The sequence below is a fragment of the Falco naumanni genome, chromosome 6, assembly GCF_017639655.2.
Source record: "Falco naumanni isolate bFalNau1 chromosome 6, bFalNau1.pat, whole genome shotgun sequence".
NCBI lineage: Eukaryota > Metazoa > Chordata > Aves > Falconiformes > Falconidae > Falco > Falco naumanni.
In genome coordinates, this window is record NC_054059.1 from 13,585,030 (window position 1) to 13,605,655 (window position 20,626).

General features: G+C 37.8%; 1 protein-coding gene across 6 annotated transcripts in view; it reads right to left on the reverse strand.

Annotated features, from left to right (window-relative positions):
- The window catches only part of ADGRB3 (adhesion G protein-coupled receptor B3), a 466,435-nt gene that overhangs the window by 245,507 nt on the left and 200,302 nt on the right, over nt 1–20,626 (reverse strand). For all 6 annotated transcript variants that reach the window (XM_040598982.1, XM_040598983.1, XM_040598984.1 and 3 more), the window contains 4 exons: nt 19,578–19,742; nt 18,526–18,690; nt 11,968–12,069; nt 11,327–11,433 (listed from right to left, as the gene is read on the reverse strand). In XM_040598982.1, the coding sequence (XP_040454916.1) occupies nt 11,327–11,433; nt 11,968–12,069; nt 18,526–18,690; nt 19,578–19,742 (539 nt within the window). The remainder of the gene's footprint in view (nt 1–11,326; nt 11,434–11,967; nt 12,070–18,525; nt 18,691–19,577; nt 19,743–20,626) is intronic.

The following is a 20,626-nucleotide window of genomic DNA, read 5'->3' on the forward strand; positions in this document are numbered from 1 at the left end:
AACTTGGTGGTGCAACGCAGCAAATAAGTAGTGGACAAAAAAAGCAGGGGAATGACTGTAAGTGTAAAATGCTGTGACTACTTCTTTGCTTCTAACTGCCTAGCCAAATTCTTGCAGTCATTCTGCAGCTGTGTTGGAGTGAAGGTTCCTGCAGTTCTGGTAGACTTTAAGGAAAAATAGATTAATTCTTTCTTTACTGAGTTCCTAAATGGCCTTCATGTCTTTTTTTACCTCTGGCCATGCCCTAGAGGAGTTCACCTGTTGGCTGCAGTGTTGGTTGGTTTGGAATATCAATGTGATCAGGGAACACTCAGCTGCTCGCTGCTGCAGCAAACACAGCAGCAGCAGAAACCATAGAAGCACGTTTCATTTAACACAGAGATTACTCCGGTAAAGCAGACATGGAAAGATGATTATGGATGCTGAGATGACAGAGGGGACTTTAACAAGTGGGATTGGTTGGCTATTAAAAAGCAGATATTCAAAAGCAGAAGGGAAAAAAAAGTGACTTATCCAGTTGAATTAAGTTGTGATGTGCTTATGCAGAATAGACATAAATGTTTTCTCCTGCTGTATCGCATCTCTAAGACTGAGGTGCATGTGTATGTTGGCAAGATCATAGAATCATAAAATCATTTAGGTTGGAAAGGACCTTTAAGATCATCAAGTCCAACTGTTAACCTAGCACTGCCATGTTCACCACTAAACCATGTCCTTAAGTACCACATCTACACATCTTTTAAATACCTCCAGGGATAGTGACTCAAACACTTCCCTGGGCAGCCTGTTCCAATGCCATCCCCCTTCTTCATTTCCTCTTGTCCTATTGCTTGTTACTTGGAAGAAGAGACCAACTCCCACCTTGCTATAAACTCCTTTCAGGTAGTTGTAGAGAGCAATAAGGTCTCCCCTAAGCCTCCTTTTCTCCAGGCTAAACAACTCCAGTTTTTTCAGCTGCTCCTCATAAGGCATGCTCTAGGCCCTTCACTAGCTTTGTTACCCTTCTTTGGACACATTCCAGCACGTCAGTGCTGCTGGCCACATTATTTCTGATACAAGCCAGGATTCTATTGGCCTTCTTGGCCACCTGGAAACACTGCTGGCTCATGTTCCTTTGACTTTTGACAATTCATGGCTTTTGACCACCACCCTCAGGTCCTTCTTCACCAGACAGCTTTGCAGCCACTCTTCCCCAAGCCTGCAGTGTTGCATGGGGTTGTTGTGACCCCAGTGCAGGAACCGGCACTTCTCCTTGTTGAAGGGACCTTGTCATAGAGGGAGATCAGGTGAGTCAGGTAGGACCTGCCTTCCATAAACCCATGTTGGCTGGGACTGGTCACCTGGTTGTCCTGTATGTGCCACATGATGTCACTGAAGATGGATCTGCTCCATGACCTTCCCTGGCACCAAGGTCAGACTGACAGGCCCGTTGTTCCCCAGATCCTCATTCTGACCCTTCTTATAGATGGGTGAAATATTTGCTAAACTCCAGTCAACTGGGACCTCCCCAGTTAGCCAGAACTGCTGGTAAATGATTGGAAATGGCTTGGTGAGCATTTCTGCCAGCTTCATCGGTACCCTTGGGTGGACACCTTCAGGCCCCAAGGACTTGTGTTTGTCTAAGTGGTGCAGCAGGTCACTGACCATTTCCACTTGGATTATGGGGGCTTCATTCTCCTCCCCATCCCTGTCTTCCAGCTCAGGGGGCTGGGTACCCAGAGAACAACTGGTCTTACCATTAAAGGCTGAGGCAAAGAAGGCATTAACTGCCTCAACCTTTCCTCATCCTTTGTCACTATGCTTCCCCCTTAATCCAGTAAGGGATGAAGATTCTCCTTAGCCCTACTTTTGTAGTTAATGTATTTATAGAAATATTTTTTATTGTCCTCTATGGCAGTAGCTAGGTCAAGTTCTAGTTGGGCTTTGGCTGTTCTAGTTTTTGTCCCTGCATAACCTCACAACATCCTTGTAAGTCCTCCTGAGTGGCCTGCCCCTTCTTCCAAAGGTCATAAACTCTCCTTTTTTTTCCTGAACTGCAGCCAAAGCTCTCTGTTCAGCCAGGCTGGTCTGAGGTGCCTGTGTAAGTTAGCGAGGTCAAGCGATACAATTTCATGAATGAGGAAGGTACCACAGCAGCTTTAAACAAATTTCACTCTCCTGATCCTGGGCTGCTCATTTCTGGTGCCTATCATAATACAGGCAGTCATGGGAAAAAAACAGCCATTGAGGTGGGATGGAGCAGTTGGTTTTCAGATTACATATTTCATATGACTGGCTGAGGTATTGAGTTATTTCCTCTCTTTGGCAAAATTCAGATTTATTTACAGAGTTAAGCAGATGTCTTAGGAGACAGAGAAAGCTGTATTACATTTATAACATGGTGTTAAAAGCTCTCAAAACCCCAACATTTCAGTCCATGTAATTAGACTGGCAGGGCAGAGCAGGCAGAGCTTTCTCACTACCAAAGGAATGCCCTCACCATCAAGCAAACAGCAACACTCACTGGTCATTAGATTTTTGCTGCAGTTTTAATCTTCCCCCATGCAGAATGAGAAAATGTTAGTGAGGCAGAGGAAAACTGTTGCCTGCCACAGTCTCTTGATCAGTTGCCTTCTGATGAGAGAAAACAGTTTGCCATCCTCCTTTCAAGGTATGGAGGTGACAAAACATAGCTGACTCTTGCAGACTCTGGGTTTACAAGGGAGGCAAGGCAAGACAAGCAGATCATTTACTGATGTAACTCCCCTGCCTATCAAAGGCTGTGAGGGTGGAGATGAAGAGTGGCATATGCCAGTGGAAGGATAGGCTGAGGCAGAACAAAAATGTTGTTATTGAGGCCTATACATTCATATCTACAAAACTAAGCCTGGCTGCTTTGCTCTGCAATTATATAAAAAGAAATTAAGCGCTAAACTAGCAAAAAAGAAGCAGTAAATTTTTTAGGAGAAAGCCTTTCATTCCCCAGAGTACAGCAAGCAGTCATTTCAGTGAGGAGTACATGGACAGGCTGATACGCTGCCCTTGTAATATAATTTGGAAAAACAAAATCATCTCTAATGAGCTGCAGCTGAGCAAATCATTATTCACCTCAGAGTTCTTTTTATCAAATTATATTTTAGCCAAGCACTTGCAAAACTATGAATAACGCTGCTGTGGAGAAGGGGAAACAAAATTATAGTATGAACTAAAAGCAGCAGAAATGCATTTTTTGGCTATATTATCAGTTTGATATGCAAAGATTCACCTGCATAAGTTCCCATACTCCTCCATAAGTGCTAATAACTTGACACCGGTGTGGTATTTCATATGCAGATTTTTTTTTTTCCTAACTCTCAAGAGTTAAGAGGTTTTTCAGTTTTCCAACTTCCTCTTTGTGATAGAAAAGCAGCCCAGTTTGCACGAATGCGTGTTTGATTTAGGTGTTATATCAGCAAAATTGGCACTAATTAGTACCTTACTTTTATCGAGCAACTAAATGTAGAATTTCATCATCCAGGTTTGAAAACTGTGCTACACAGGTTTAGAGAATGGGCTGTGTTAGTACAGGTTTTCTGATACCATCAGAGATGACCTTCAGAAACAAGGAGTCTTGATGACAGGCTTTAGTCTTCCTCATTACTTATGAGTGTAGTACAAACCTCTTCTAAACTAGAGTGTACAAAAGCCATTTAGAGGAGGTCTCATATTAGGCAAAAGGGCTATTCCAGTGTGTGGTGACTCAATGATACATTGCCAATATTTTTTTTAAGCAGATCCCTCACAAAATTATCTTTTTTTCTGATTCAATAAATCCTAGCAATCAGAATACATGCATAACAGAGTAGAAAATAGAAACAGCCCTATATATTCAAGTATTTTCTCCATTTACACAAAATTAGTTTTTAGTACTCCATGGTAAGATATGATTCTTTAATGGTTTTCATTAAAAGGGGTCATACAGGCTTCAGATATTAATTTCATAAAGACCTCATAAGCTATGAAAACTCCTTGCTCTTCCATACCAAACTATTTTAATCTCACTTTCATTTTCTACATTAGCTCCAATTCAAGTCTTTTATATCTCGGGGTCTGGGTTTTGGGGGGTTAGGGAAGGGGCTGAATGGCTTCTTTGGTTTGGTTTGTTTGTTGGGGGTTTTTCCTAATTTAGCTGGCTATCATCCATAGAATGGCTTAAGAATATATGAAGTCTTTAGCTATGCCTCTCAGAAGCAGTTCATACAAAGCATGATGTAGGATATTCCTAATGCTGGGGTCTTGCTTCTTAGTTTTCTTGCTTGTAGTGTACCAAATTTTATAGGCTTCAAGAGAGTATGAAAATGAAATTAACTCTTACTTGAGACATTTTAGTGACACTTTTTTTCTCAGATACCACCTAAGGTAGGCCTGTGGGCTCCTAGTTACTGATTCTGTTCTTGGTCCTGTAGTCACTCACATCCAATCATAGTAAAAATTTCTTATTCTCAGGAAAGATTTTACCCTGTTTATCCAAATGAATGAATTTAGAGAGGGGGGAAAAAAAAAAAGAGAAAAAAATCAAAGCATCACAGTAGAGCATGAAATTTCTCAGCAGATCCAATGCACTTGAGGTATGCTGGTTGAATCCTGCAAGAACATGAGAATTGAAAATCGGAAAAAAGAAATCTTGAAGAATGCATTCTCCACTGCATTTACTTTTCACAGTAAAGACTAGATGTCTTCCTATGCTGGTTCAAGAAGTCATGCAGGAAGTCATGCTAATTAATCATGATGGTCCCTTTCTAGGCTTACCAAAAAAGAAAGCAATAAAGACCAAAGCAGAAATCAGATATTGCTCTGTATACTAAACAATTTTTACAGCAAGAACAAGTACTAACACACACTTGAAGTCCTAGAAATGAAATAAACGCAAAAGACTAAATTTGAAGTTTGGTCTGTCTCAAAGTATCAATTATAGAGCCCAGTTGGCTAGACTGTGGCAGCCAAAATTCATGCTGTACATCTTTTGCTTTAATTTATTTGTGCCACAAGATTCAGTTTGCAATCTCTCATGGTGATGCTAAACCTAACTTCACAGTGTATTCAGTCAGTGGAGTTGTGTAATGTCTGATCTACTTATAAAATTTCAGATATGCAGAATAATACTTCAGGATATTTTGGAGATATCTTTCTTTTATGAAAACATGTATTGGAAAATACTAGTCCGAATTAACCAAAGACTAGCTCAAGTAACCAATTTTAGGAAAAATTATTAGGCAGACCATTTTCTGCTTCCAGATCAAAAGAATATAATAGGCAATGAGGAAAATACTTCATAATATTATACAGTTTAAGTTTGGGTCATTAGACCATCACCTAATCTGGCTTCTATATATAACAGTCCATTAAACTAACAACAGATACTCTTTAAAAAAATTAAAATATGCTAGTTAGACCAAAGGAGTTCAGTTTTCAGAAAATGAAACTATTTGCCAAAGGTAAAAAGAGAGAATAGGCTTTAACAAGGTCCATAACTTCTGCTACAGCAGTAATTGATTTGGTAAAATTTCCAAAAACCCAAAACATGTCTAACCCACAAAGGAGAAAAAAACTTCAATTCCTGATAATATAATCTGGAATTAGAGAAAGCAGTGAAATTCCTCCGTATTAATAAAATCTGGTGATGCATATGTAATAAGTATGTGACCAAGAACTATCCAACAGGAACTGAAGAAAGGATACCCTCTGCCACTAGGTCTTATTCAGTCTTATGACTTCATTTCCATCCACAATAAAATGGACACTTGGAAGATTTTCTTTGCTGTAATTTCTTTCTCTAGAACACATTTAACAAATTGTGCATCTCTGGGCAAAATATTCCTTCTTAACTGCAAAGATGACTGGCAACAGTCCTGAAACACAATGATTGACTAAGAGCATTTTTGTAATGCAAAGCTGCAGGTACTGCAAACACACTAGGGCAACAGAACTGATACATAATCTATGATGTTTCTTTTTCTGTTCATCAAGTTATTATTTGATCATCTAGGTCATGATTCCAGAACGCAAAGCATAACTATTTATCGCTTTGCATTTTCAAATCATAGTGCTTTGGTAAGAATGATCGTAATTAAGTTCTTTAAGTATTATTATTAAAGCTAACCAAATAATTTTCCAAGGGTATATTTCATGGATTTTGGCATTTTTGTCCCTTAATTTGTTCAGTGAATAATTTTTTGTGTTAGTCAACCAGTTGTATAAACTGGTCAAACAGTTTTTGTTGAATTCATTTGATGACTGATTTGTACCAGATGCTGGATAAATTATTCATGACTAATTGGTTCCATTATTCAAAGAGATCTAATTATCATCCCTAGTTTTAAAAGGGACCTGTATTCCATAGTGCACAAGGTAAAATAAACTCACAAAAGTACAGGCTGTACATTTGTGGCATAGCTGAAGAGCATCATCCTCTTAACCACTTTTACTCAACCTCCTACATATATCATGTAGGGCACTGTGCCCTTGAAAGATGTAAGCTGACTGCCAACCTCCACTCCACAAGCCAAAGCATTCCCCTTCACTGTCTCATCATGTTCCAGTGTAGAGTCTCTTCAGAGGCCCTGTAGTTATATTTTTACCATGCCAGGGATTTTCTATGCTGTCACGTGGAGAAGTATGAACATTAAGAAGTAACAGTGGCTAGGCACTAATTCAGAAGAGCAGAGACAAATTTCCTTCTTAATTGGTCTCACTCAGTTCCCCATCCACAAAAAATGGAGATGTAGTAGAGTCTGATCTCAAGCATATGTTGAGATATGTTAATGAAAGATTGTGAGTTACTCTGAAATTGTTGCTATAGAATATTAAGTACAATATTCATGTATGTTATCAAAAAGTGGTCCACATATCTAGACAATTCCATTTAATTAGTGGAAAACCCTGCTTTCTTCTGCATCTGAAGTGCCAGTACATGCCTATCCTAAGCACACACAGTAATTCTGCCTGGCACATTCTGTAAGTGGATGGAAAAAGAGCTAAATTATTCATGGTGCTGGGGGTTACGAGCAAACTATATTATCTTTATCATTGTGAGTGTATTTTTGGCTTTACTGACTCTTCATCTTTGCAAATAGACTTCCAAATGGATTTTGAGATTAAAAGATAGTGTCATTTTAGGATGATTTACATAGCTATCATATTGGTCTCCATACAGGTCTCGAGTAAAGCTGAAAAACACACAGCAGTAGCTGGGTTTCTGCTACTTTAATACTGCTTATATAAGCGTTGAAATTTGTACCGTCTCCTCCAGGTGAGTAATAGAGAAACTGTAAAAATACAAGAGGCTTTCTGCATGAGGCAGTAAACCTGCTGTAGCTACGTATAGTAAAGAAGCAGTCATCAGAGATCAGTCACCTGTGGTTATGTGATAAAATTCTGCACTATATATAGCATAGAATTCTGGCTTAATGTGGACATCTGCTGAAAACCTGTGTTAGCATTTGTAGGAATAGGTTACCTTTAGGAAGAAAGCAAAAATCATACAGATACTAGAGTGGAAGTCTATTAATTAACTTTTCAGGATTTCTGCCTTGTGTGAATTTCCAATTTCTGGAGTTATAGGAGGCACAAAAACACAGAATCATAGAAAGGTTGAAGTTGGGAGGGCCCTTTGGAGGTCATCTGGTCCAACCCCCCAGCTCAAACAGGGTCACCTAGACCCAGTTGCCCAGGACCATGTCCAGGTGGCTTTTGAACGTCTCCACGGATCGAGACTCCACAACCTCCTGGGCAGCCTGTGCCAGTGTTCAGTCACCCTCCCAGTGAAAAAGTGTTTTCTGATGTTCAGACAACCTCCTGTGTTTTGGTTTGTGCCCATTGCCTCTTGTTCTGTCACTGGCCACCACTGAAAAGAGGCTGGCTGCAGCTTCCTTGTACCCTCCCTTCCAGTACTTATATATATTAATAGGATCCCTCCTTAGGCTTCTCTTCTCAACAGCTTCAGCTCTCTCAGCCCTTACTCATAGGAGATGGATCCAGTCCCTTAATCATCTTAGTGGCCCTTTGCTGGACTTGCTCCAGTAACACCATACCCCTCTTGTACTGGAGAGTCCAGAATTGGACACAGTAGTCTAGGTGTGGCCTCACTGAGGGACACATGCAGCTTTGAAATTCTGTACTGACAGTCCAAGCTGCCAAAAGGTAAGTTGTTTTTACTATATAAATAGTAAATACAGACAAATAAAATAGCCATGGGAATATTGTCTAGCCCTGAGGCCAATGAGCACAGACAGCTTGTATGCTTCAAGCTAAACTCTCTTCCTGTCCTCTGTTCCAGAAAACAATGGTTTTATTGACTGCTGGGAATGGTCTCTCTGCCATGCTATCCTCTAAAGGATGCTAGGCATTGTTTGGGAGAGCACTCTCCAGTATGGTCTTAAATCATGTCAGTGAGTATGCTGATAGATAAAACAGTTACATAGTGTGGATGAATGCAAGGACATTGCCTAAGCCTGGGCAGTCACGCTGTTTAATTTATGTACTAGTATAACAGTAAGCTTCCAGTCCAGAACACGTGTGGCCATGCTAGCAGGATTTGTAGTCAAGGCAGTATTCTGTCTCCTGGCATAAAGCAACTGAAATTTCTTTAGAGAGTATTTGCTTTGGCACAGCACCATGTGAATTCCACAACATGACTTCTGGGGTGGTTCTGGATCGTATGTGGCTTGTTTGGGGGGCAGAGAGACAGGAACCTGTCTGTATTCTTCCAGGCGTGCAGCCTTAATGTATTAATTACTGTATGTATATTATGTATATCAACAGCTTTAAATCAACTTCAGAAATATCAGTTCTGAAGACTGTACACCCACTTTTGTTTTATGTATTTCAGGTAAGACATGAAAGGAATTCAGCTCAGACTCAGATTTTCCGGAACATTCACAGAACTGAGTGACACCCCACACTACTCCTGGTCTGAGTTCATAAAATAACATTATGGGTAAGTTAAGTGCACTGAGGCACCTCATAAATGCTTTCATAAGCACACATATTTATTATAGCAACACCGTCTGTCAGCAGCTTCCTTATAAAGCCCTGTTTTCAGGGATTTATAGAGCTGACATATGTATCGTGGGGGGACAAGCCTACATTTGCAAGGCGATGACCTTATAGGTCTTCACCTCTATTTTCTACCATTCTTTAAATACGCTGTTGTTCACTTTGAGAAGCAGAAAGATGTAAGAGAAGAAGATTTTCCTTGTGAACAGCTCCCAAGAGTAAAAGAAATCCACTTTTCTCCTTTAATTTGTATTAAACTACACTGAATTTTTGTGCAGCAATAAGACTATGTTTAGATGATCGTGTAATTTTAAAGAAGATTTAACTATTTTAAATTTTTTTTTGGCAAAAGATTATTTCACAGTGTGCTCTAATCATACTTAATATTTTTAAAAAGGAAATATAGAAAAATAGATAAATCTGATCTGGGTTAGAAATTCCTCCTTTTGTCCAACAATGACCCTTTCCTGCCAGGCAGACTGTAGCTCTTTGCAAAATATCAGTGCCACACCAAAAGTTAACCAGGTGAGTCAAACCACTGAACAACATGAAAAAGCAATTCCCACTGTTTGAGTTGCTTATGAACAACTTCTAGCAATAACATAAAAAGAAGAGACTGAATATCACTACAGAATCAGTGGCATGAGGATCAAGGCTATGAATGTTGATATGAAATGTGGAAATGTAAGGGCAGAGGAACAAAACTCTAAAGAGATGGTCTTCTGGTCAGGCAGGTCAAGATTAATAAATCCTTTAAAATATTTCAAAATCCTTTAAATATTTCTGAAGATTGTAATATTTAAATGCAAAAATACCAAGTAAAAGAATAATTTTACTTTGAAATATCTTAATGTTTTCAATCACAAAATGTAATGGTTTTGTTTTGCAATATGACACTATTAGTATTCAAACCTGTATATATATTACCCACAGTCATTGTGCTATTTACAAAAATCCAGATTCTAAGTAAATGAAATACAAATTTATTCCTGTCCATGCCCATAAAGTACATTTAGACATACTATATGCAGCTGTTGCAAAAGAATAAAATATCAAAAAATATAAAATGCAAAACAGTTAAAGCCAACAATGTTGTTTTTTCAATTGTGAACACTAAAGGGATAGAGCAGCATGCAAACAGCTATATAAAATAGGAAAGTTTCTCTGTACTGGGGAAAATTGCTTTGACACTTTCTTCTGTTATTTTAAAAACAATGCTTGCTTTGGCTTACCCTGAAACTGAATCCCAGACCTCAGTTAAGTTGGAATCTAATGAAACAGAAATGCAGCTCAAAGGAATTAATCAAAATCTCCTATAACTGGCAAGCCAGATCTGAGTAATGACAGCCAGACAACTACTTTTCAAGCCACCAAAGATTTTTAAACATTCTACAAAAGTGTTGCACTTGTTGAGAGTTTGGGAAGTTATGAAGCACATGGCTGTATTAGTGCTCTTCTGCCAAATGATTAATGGGTCAGTGGCCTTTGGAAAAGGAGTGAGAGTAATAAGAGTGTCAGTAAAATTTATCATGCAGGCAAAAACCATTGCCCATGAGAATCATCAAAGGAGCTCTTCCCACAATAGTATTAACCTGGCTGAATGCTCCAACTATGGAAATAGAATGTAATCAATATACCTAGCATATACCATGTTAGCACATTTATAATGCAAAATATATACAATGTATTGCATCTATGCATATAAATGTATTTAGGCAGTAGATAAATGTATAATGTATATACTTTGCAAAGAAACTTTTTGTTAAGCATACTGAAAAAAATCCGATAATATTTCTTCATCTAGAGTTACTTTACTTTGTCCAAGACACTGCAGTAGCTTTACCTTATAATAATTTCCTATTGTTACATATGAAGGTGAAGTTCTAAATTTGACAGCAAAAAGAAATACAATTTCTGACTTCCTAGTGTGCAATTAAAGAATTCATAGTATAATAAAATTACTCAGCAGGTCACTCTTCCAGTAGATCTCATTTATTCACACCTCATTTTCTAATAAACCAAAATACATCTTACCTCTGACACCTATAAAGATTGCACACAGTGGACATGAAAGAAGGGAATCTGATTCATTTTTCTATTTCTACAGTAAGACAAAGGTTCTTTCACTCAAACACCATCAATATACAAGATCAAAATAATATAGTTTAATATAAATTATTCTTTCTTAGATCTGTTTCCCCCCTGGCATTTCTTATCAGAAATCTGACTTGAGAGTAAATAAGTAAGTTTTTTTTCACACCAATTATTAGTAATGAATAAACAGAGCAAGTACTAAAGCTGGCTTTGCACCTACTGAATGCTGCAAGTGTCTGTACTCATTTGATATGCATCTAGCAAAGCTTGGATGTTCCCAGAAGGCCACTCCATGAACACTGAGAGAGCAGCGTCTGCTAGTGGTGCCTGCAAGTCACAAAGACAGAAAATATTTGTGTAAGTGAGAGCAACTGGAAAGAATGAACCTTATTTAAACTACATTCCATGTTATTTTAAAAGCACACACAGAAACAATTTCATGCAATGATCATCCGCATAACGTAGTATAAGATTCTGAAAGATACTTTAATGTTCACCTAGTGGGTTTTTAGCAGTGTTTTTGTAATTAAAAAAAAAAATAAATTATGTTTTGCTTCATTTTCATCGCTTTGCCTGATAGGTCCTGTCAAGTTGTTTTCTTCTCAGCTTTTTCTCTCTGGCTATAAAGCATATATATGTATTTATATACATATATATACACCACAGGCCCATACATATATGTAAGCCATAAGAGACAGTATATGTACGTATATGCATATGTAAAGATGTGGGGTTTATATAAATACATTCACATATATGCATATAGACATATATATATGAGTCTAGTAATTATGTCTAAAACATAGTGCAAAAGATTTCTCCCCATTTTTATTATCATATAATTTCAAAGCAGTACTGTACCTGTGGCATTGAGAGGACATCGATTGAATGCCATGTCCCCAGCTGGGGTCCTTTTCCACACCATTGACATCAAATAGTCTTCAGGACATATTTCATAAGGTGCTGCCATTTAGAAATGAGAATTTAAGTAGAAACATTAATATAAACACGATATTTTCTGTCAGAAAAGTAGCTCTTCAGTCTTGTCGTAACTCTTCCTGAAATGTATATGTTAACATCATTTGGTTTGATTTAAAGAATTAAGTACAAAAATAAAAAAACACAAACCCTGTAATTTTTGTCTTTGTGGTGGTATTTATTTCATATAACCCATGTCTTTACTCTTCAGCAAACAAACACTCTTTAGGTTGTAGATGCAATATTGATAGCTTTGAATCTTTTCTTGCTGCTCTATTTTGATCAATAACATTAAGCATCTATCAGAACATGATGATAATTAAAATGCTACAATCTGTGTTGCTTATCTTACACTAAAATTTTAAAAGATTTTTCTGAAACCTAAACTGCATGTGAAAGAATCAGTTCTGAAACCACTGTTGAAAAAGTGAATGTGCTAAATGTATCAAATGAGAGCTGTACATTCTGAAGACCGAAAAGCAGGTCATTTCTTTGAAATGTGTTTCAGTACAAGTTGGTAATTAAGCAAGTATAGTCAATAATGTGGGACTGAGTGGCTATAAAATGAAACTGCCTTTTACTGGTTATTGCAAAACCATTTAAAGAGAAAAAAATATTTTCACAAATTCATGGTAACAGTAGCACACGGGGAAAAAAAAGGTTCTGCAAATGCATTGTGGTTTTTTTTTCTCATGGTCATGACTTACAGATGTTTTCTCTCTTTGTACTTTTACTGTAGATTCCCAGTTTACAATTTCTGAGTAAATTAGATTAACACAGCAAACATCTGGCTGAAGTCATCTCACAACAAAAAGCACTGGCAAATGCTAGTTACTGAAATCTAATTAATTCCAGGTTTAGCAGAGTAAAGCCATGAGTTGCTTAAAAGTATTATTTTATAAATATATATATATATATATATATATATATATATATATATATATATTTTATTTTTTTTTTTTTCAGGAAAATTGTAACCTCACTGTATTATAGCAAAGTGGTTACAAAAGAAGAAAAAGGAAAAGAGAAAGAAAATTCTGTCACTATAGCAGATGGGGTGATAAGGCAGAAAGTAATTCAATGATTCACCCATAGTTGCATGGGAAATCTCTAGCAGGAAGGAACAGATGACAGATTCTGCCCATCCCATTACCTAACCCATAAAACTGTCCATCTTCCCTGTTTTGCACTTCTGCTGATGGGAAAGTGAGGTAAGTAAGGGAACTGAGCAGACTTTTGCAGAAAACTGTACCCTCTTTTTGTGGAGGACAAAGAATACCTAGCAGATGGTTCAGTAATACTAATATGATTCACAGTTGGGCAGAAAAATTGCTTGCTAAATTTGCCTCACCATCAGCGTTTCTGAATCGTAAATCAAGACAGTTGGTGCTGCTGTAAAAGCAAGAGATCCATTAATGGCAAAACCCAAAGAGAGCTGGTTATACTCATAAACTAGAATACTAACACTGCTTCAGAGATGCACGAGAAGTGAATGCACCAGGCCAGTGTTACTGTGGGGAAAGCCAGATTTTGATAAACCCAAGCCATCTGGTGACATAAGGAAATGCAATTACCATTCTATTATGACCTTATAAACAAAAGAAGTGTTCTGATTTGGGGAGTGTAAATTAACATAATATGGAGGTAATATTATAAATTACATAAACTGGCTAAAGCTTAGAGCTCTTTAGGAAGTATATTTTTCATGCAGCTGTGGCCATTTCAAATGTGTTATGTTCACTAATCAACACTTTAGGTGTTGTTTCTCAGAACTAAAACTCTTACTTCCCTCCAAATATGGAATGTTAATGTGAGTTTTTTCTAAAAGATATATATACATGCACATATATGCGTACTATATATACATCATATTTTCTCTTTTACTTTAGTAAGTCACAGGCAATATCAGAGATTTCCTATCTATTTGGAAGGGTAATACTTGTATGCTTTGCATCACATTTTTCACAACTCAAGATTACATTTTAACTTAAGCCTAGTACCAAAGATAATCTGTGCACCTGTATGTTATGTTCAAAGTAAAAGGCATTCCCAAGACCTAGGGTTATCAAGAAAGAGGTGAGCAGCAAGTCAGAGCTTGGAAAAGTAACACTTGCTCGGGTAAAGAAGTTTTCTTGGTCCCTGGCTGACTCTGTACCTCTCGATGCATTGTACAAATACCTTTGATCAAGGAATGCTGTGCATAAAAAGCAAACCAGTTCTCCTCAAAGCTGAAGTATATCTGGCAGAGCTTACTAATCAGGCATCCACCCACATTAAAGCATCTGTGAGGCTCCATCCCATATTGCCCATGGAGACATTACAGTCATGCTGGAGTGGTATTATATCTGAGTTAAAAAGCTTTGCTGGCCCTGCTGGCTCTGCTCAGGGCCACTTCAAATATTTCTGTAACTATGGCACAATTAATTCATAATTCACCTACAGATAAATGTAAGTTAGCTGTACAAAATCATGGAGAATTGCTACAATTTAGAAGGAAACAGCAAATACTGAGGTAAATTTGCTAAAATTGGCAAATAAAAAGCAGCTCTTTCTTTCACTGATGATATGATTCAGCAATATCTTCCCACACAGAACATGTACTCAAATTCACCACATTATACTCCTGAATTGATAGGCCTGAATTCATCCCACCTAAGCACAAACACTCAACTAAGACAGTGGTCTAGAAGCACAGTCTTCCTCTGACATTATCGGTGAGAAGACATGTGTCTCCAAGAGGCAATCAACCCACCTGGGATCTGAGGAAGCTCTGTACAACACACAAACAAAGCAAGAGACATGTACAATCCTGCAGAATTTACAATCTACCTAGGCAACTAACAAATATGGGAAAGGATAATGAAAGGGTGAAGCAAATTAGCCAACAGCACACAGTAGCTCACAAATGAAGCTAGAACTACAGTTCCTCTCTTGAATCCTAATTCAATGCCACAGGCAAAATTATCTTAAACAAAGGCAACAGAAAAAACAATTGTCTGTGTTGCAAACAGAGACAAAACAAGACCCACAGGTTCAATTTTATTATTTAGTTGTTGACAGTTATTTGAATCTTCACCCTTCTCATATTCTATCTTATATATAATACACTTAGCTAGTATTGCCTCTGAAGAAACCTTTTACCTTCAGTAGGAAATCATTAGCCAGTCTTTGGCAGCAGTTATGCACTGTTACCTTTTTGTTAACAAACAATCATTGTTATCGTTGTTTTAAGCAATATTTTGGTCAAAACATTTCCGATGTTTTCTACCACTGACAACAGACTTACAAGAAAAATATTGAGGGTCTGTTTTGAGTAAAATCTGAGTAAAGCATAAATATTGAAACCCATATAGAATTAACAATAATGGAATGATTTCTAGAAACCAATGCTACATTACTGAAACCTAATATATTCTTAAAACTGTCCTAAGAAAATGGTGCTATTTTTTTAAATATAAATTTACCAAAGTCTTCTCTCCTGAATAATATTGTATTTTGCTCTCAGTTCTCACATCTCTTAGTTTTTACCAACACATTCAATGAGACTTACCTTATGCCTCTTACACATTTATCTGGAAGTTTCTCATCAGCTTGCCATTAGACCTTACCAGTCATGGGCTGCAATTTCTTTTATTACCTAGCTCTCTCCTTTATTCCTATGGGACAGTCCAATTGTTCGTTCATCCTAAGTTTTGCACAGTAATTCTTGCATGACTAGCTGCTTAGAAAATCTAGAAGGTTTTTTCCTTTCTATGATTTGTTTCAAATTTTATTAATTTATTCTTCACAAAAGAATACTTTGAGTGCAGAGTACTAAATCCTTAACACTGCTGATCTACTGAAGTGAAATCTGACTTTAGACATTTGGGATACAACAAAGGAGCAATGACTGAAGCCAAAATACCTTCAGATATTTGTTTTTCATTCTCAGATTATTACACAATGGAAGGAAACAACTACAGTTGTTTGTGTTTTGTTTTTTTTTTTTATATATTTGGAATACAAATAAATTACAAAGAAAGATATTCAACGCTTGTCCAGAAACCAAGTTGTTTGAGAAACCAGCTATTCAGATAATATTTCTCAGCCTGCCTTTCTTAGTGCTGGTTATATTCAGCTTCTAGGAGTGTCTGGTGTAATTCACTCCCTGCCTGAACCATTTGAAGAGAACCACTGATTGACTATGAAGAAAATCTTGTATAATCAGATAATGCAGAACTCCAACTACAAGAAATCCAGTCAAGATTTTCAGTCAATCAAGTAAACAGCTCTGTTTGCAAAGTATCTTATTAACAGCAGCCAGCATAATAGAAAAAGGTTTTATTCTTTTTTTTTTGCTTCCACGGTTTAGAGTCAGCTATAATTTAACTTTCTATACGTCTATAGACCTCTGGGTGATACAGACAGGTGCAGTTTCATTCACTTTACAAATACGTTATGCAGGTCTACCGAGATGAGGAACTGGTCTTATGCTAATGGAAAATTATTGTTAAACTAAGAAAAAATTAACATTTTAGTCTCTCCTGTTTCTAAATGACTTACAGAGAAAAAGAAAACACTGAGACAAAATAGCTTCTCTGAACTGTTTTATAACTATGAAATAAAAGCATACAAATGATAAAATTTGCTTATACTTTGAATGACCATCTCTACAGTACTTTTCAATTTTGCTTGGTGTTTATAAAATGTAAATCTGTATACCATTTTATGAAATTCTGGTAAATTATCCACTGTATACATTTAAATCTGAGATGCTTTAGTAAATGTCAGTCTAGAAACAGATAAATTAAATCTGTTATTCATGTATAATCTTCTGCATAAGTATAGCTTGTTAAAAGCTGCCTTAGGTTACAGTTTTTATAAGCGTACTGATTCTAATCTGGAATTAATCAAGTAAATAAATAAATTTACCAAATGGCAAATAATGCTCTGTGTGCATTTAACTTGTAAATACATCTGTAAAATATTTTATTAACAGTAGGTGGCAACCTTTGAAAATTGGACTGCATGGTTTTACTTTTAAATATACAAATGCAAATTATTTCAAGAACGATTTTATAAGCAGAAGGTGGTTGATCTGAGTATCTGCTTATTGAGAAGATTTACAAAAACCTTCTCTAAATGCTGTGCTTTTATAGGGGAAGTCTGCATTAACTATGGAAATCATAATTTGTTTAAGAGTCTAACAAATACTGTTTTGTGGTGCTTTTCAAATAATGAATGTTTGATTAATATTAAAGAGATCATTTGAGAAGCAAATTAAATTTGGTTAACTTCTCCAGTATAGCATTCTAACTTTATAACTGGAAATAGTCCATTTGCTGTTCTCCAAATGCAATGAGATTCATTGTTCCACTGTACTGCAAATACCTTGAAAACTGTTCTTTGGTGGCTGTCAAGAGGTAAGTATGCTGCCTATGAAAATGTGGGCTTGATAAAATTCACATCTGATGTATTCCCCAGTTCCTGACCCACAGCATCCCTGCCATTTAAGTCCTTTCTCTGACTATCAGAGAAAATAGCCATCGAAATATCCAGAAGTCAGAGATTGCTAGATTGATTTTTGCTGCTTCCTGGTTTGCAGTTCAGAATGCATAATTTCCCAAGTGACTGGCTAAGACATCCTACACTACTTACACCTTGTATCTTACGCCTATCCAACAATGCATTCTTTTACGTTAGGACAATGTGTCTTTACAGATAAAGATCATCAGATTCACCAGCTGTTCTTTATTAATCACTTTTGAAGAAGCTCAAAAGTACATTTTTATTAGCTGTCAGAGGGAAAGACAAATTTGTTAGGAGGGCAAAGTAAAAATTGCTGCACAGAAATGTATTTAAGCATCATACTAAAACAAAACAGACATTCCTTTTTCATTTCAAATTGCTTTCCTTTTTATGAAATTTTGCTCAGGTATTCATTCATTCTATACAGTACAGTATGGCTCACTTTTTCCTTCATCTTCACTGCACCAGAATTTACCCCAAATGTATTACAGAGGTCTCTTATACACTTTATAGAAGGAATTCCACAATTTACAAACCCAGCCCTGATATTCTGAGAAACAGTGCCTTCAAAGAGAATTTCTGTAACAAGTCATTGCCACTTCAAATACAGACATGCCTAGACAATGATATAATTATCTGGTAACTTCCTTTACTATGGTATTTTAATTTATTAAATATATATATTAATATATATTTGATATATATTAAGCATATATGTATGCTTATATATCCAATAGGTCTAGTTTACACCCAGGTACCTAAACACAACTTAGTATACTGAGAAAAACAGCAGTGATTTGTCTGAAGCTAGGCCAGATGCGGCATTTTATGGCTATTGCTCTGTGGATGTTGATCTTGTCTTTCCTAAAGTTAGTCATTAAAGTAAGCCATACTGTTGTGTAGATAAAAATAGTGATTATGTTTTTGGCTCACCAGGACACCTCTGTTCACTGCACCGTCTAACTTCCTCTCCAGTTCCTTCACATTGTTGCCCAGTCACGGCAGCACCCTGACAGATCCTTATCCGCCTCTCCCAGCCACCGTCGCAGGATTTGGAACAGCCACTCCAGTGGCCCCACTGGTTCCACTGGCCATTTGCTGTTTGGAAAAATAGCGTTAGGGTGGTGACACAATGACAGTCATAAAGGAGGATATATATAGGTTATTCTTCACCTGCATAAGAGAAGAAAGCCTCTCTAATATGACTAATGGTGACAGAAGTAGTAGATCTAGGCACATGGAAGATGGGGAAGTCTCTACTTGGCTCCTAAATAAGGGATTGGGATTGTTGTCTAAATGACTTGCATCTTAAGATAAAATAAAAAGAATTGCTGCACATTAACATTCACGCAAGAGTGCAAAACCGATGTTGTCCCTTTTGTTTGTTTGTTTTCTTACATACTTACATAGTGCTGTTGTATGGTAACAATATACATTACAACATGCTTAAGAACCCTTTAAAAACTAAATAAAAACATTTTTGCCTATATTTTAGGAGCTTGGATTTTATATGCTTTGAAAGCACAAATGAGGCTTGGAATAAATGTAGTTTACCCACCCTGGAAGGCTGCTTTTGTAGTGCCAGAGGATCAGCGTAAAAGGGAATCAGGTCATACACGTTCACTTTCTAGGTTCATGAAACACTTTATCCAGTTCTTTAGGCCTCAAACATATCTTTCTAAAGCTGGTGAATGTCCTTTAGACAGTGATAAAACTGGAAAGCTGATATGCAGCCCACCACACAGTCTTTCCGAACATATTCTTCAGCTTTGTATCTTACCAAATACAGGAAAGCCAGGCCCCAGGCCTCCCTCTGGAGATGGCTGCTGCGCCCCTCCGCAGCGCGCTGAGGCCTGCGGCAGCCCCCACGCCGGCCGCTGTGCCCCCGGCTCCCACCCTGGGGCTCCCGGCCCGGAGCCAGGCTGCCCGGCCCGGCCCTCGGCAGGAGGGGCAGCACGGCTGCTCCGCCCGCCCTCGGTACTCACCCGTGCACTCGGGGTTGTAGCACTCCCGGCTCTCAGCCCAGGGCCCTCGGCACTCGGAGCCGCCGTGGGCCGCTGCTGTGCACTGCCGGCTCCGCTGCTGGGTGCCATTGGAGCAGGTCACCGAGCACTGGCTCCACGAGCTCCACTCCTGCCACTGTCCGTCCACTGCCGCGGCAGGCACATAAGAGATGGACACAGCAGAGTTACCACCTGAGAGAGGCAGGGCCTCGCAGCTGCACCCTAAGCTAAGGGGCTTCAGCGCGGACTTGAACGCAGCCCCTCGGACTGGGCCTGGCCTAAAGACAGTTGATTTCTTACAGCAATCAAATACAGAAACCGCCATTATGTGCTAATTAAATTTAAAATGGTTTTCCTTTTTGTTGAAGTAAAGAACATTTCATCTCTTCTAATTGTATGCTGACACAGCAAAGGCTAAATTTTGATTTTGCTCATGTACAGTTTGAGAGGCCTTATTAAATACAAGGCCTTATTAAAAAGGCTGGTCTTGCCTTTTTAGGCAAAAATGTGGGCCAATCTTGCATGATGTAAACCCTGAGCCCTTCAAAAGGGTTTTATTACAGCTGCAGCACTCAGATGGGCCAGTTTACAAGATTATTGGGTCCTGACTGTGAAATCAGGTCTCTTTAGTTGAATAGGAAAAGGAAAACAGGAGTTACCACTTTGCCTCACATACAGTGTCTGTTCTCTATAGTTGCAATACTGATATACGTTTATCATTCATGCTTCCTTCAGGTAAATGACCCCAGTTGTTCAACATTCTGTTGAGATAAAATGTTGGAGGGCAGAAACATCCTGCCTTCCTCCTCATCTCTGCTTCTGTAATTATGCATATTGCATAATCTTTCTGAATTTGTCAAGCTGAACTTTTAAACAATATGGATATGGTGACCGGTTCTGTATTTAGTATTTTGTACTATCCCACACACTCGAGTTTGGATGCAGATTCCCATGAGTAAAGGTTTAGGACTGTGATTTTTAATTTCGTACATCAGAAAGCTTCTTGAGGTAAATGAAAACATTAAAAACCA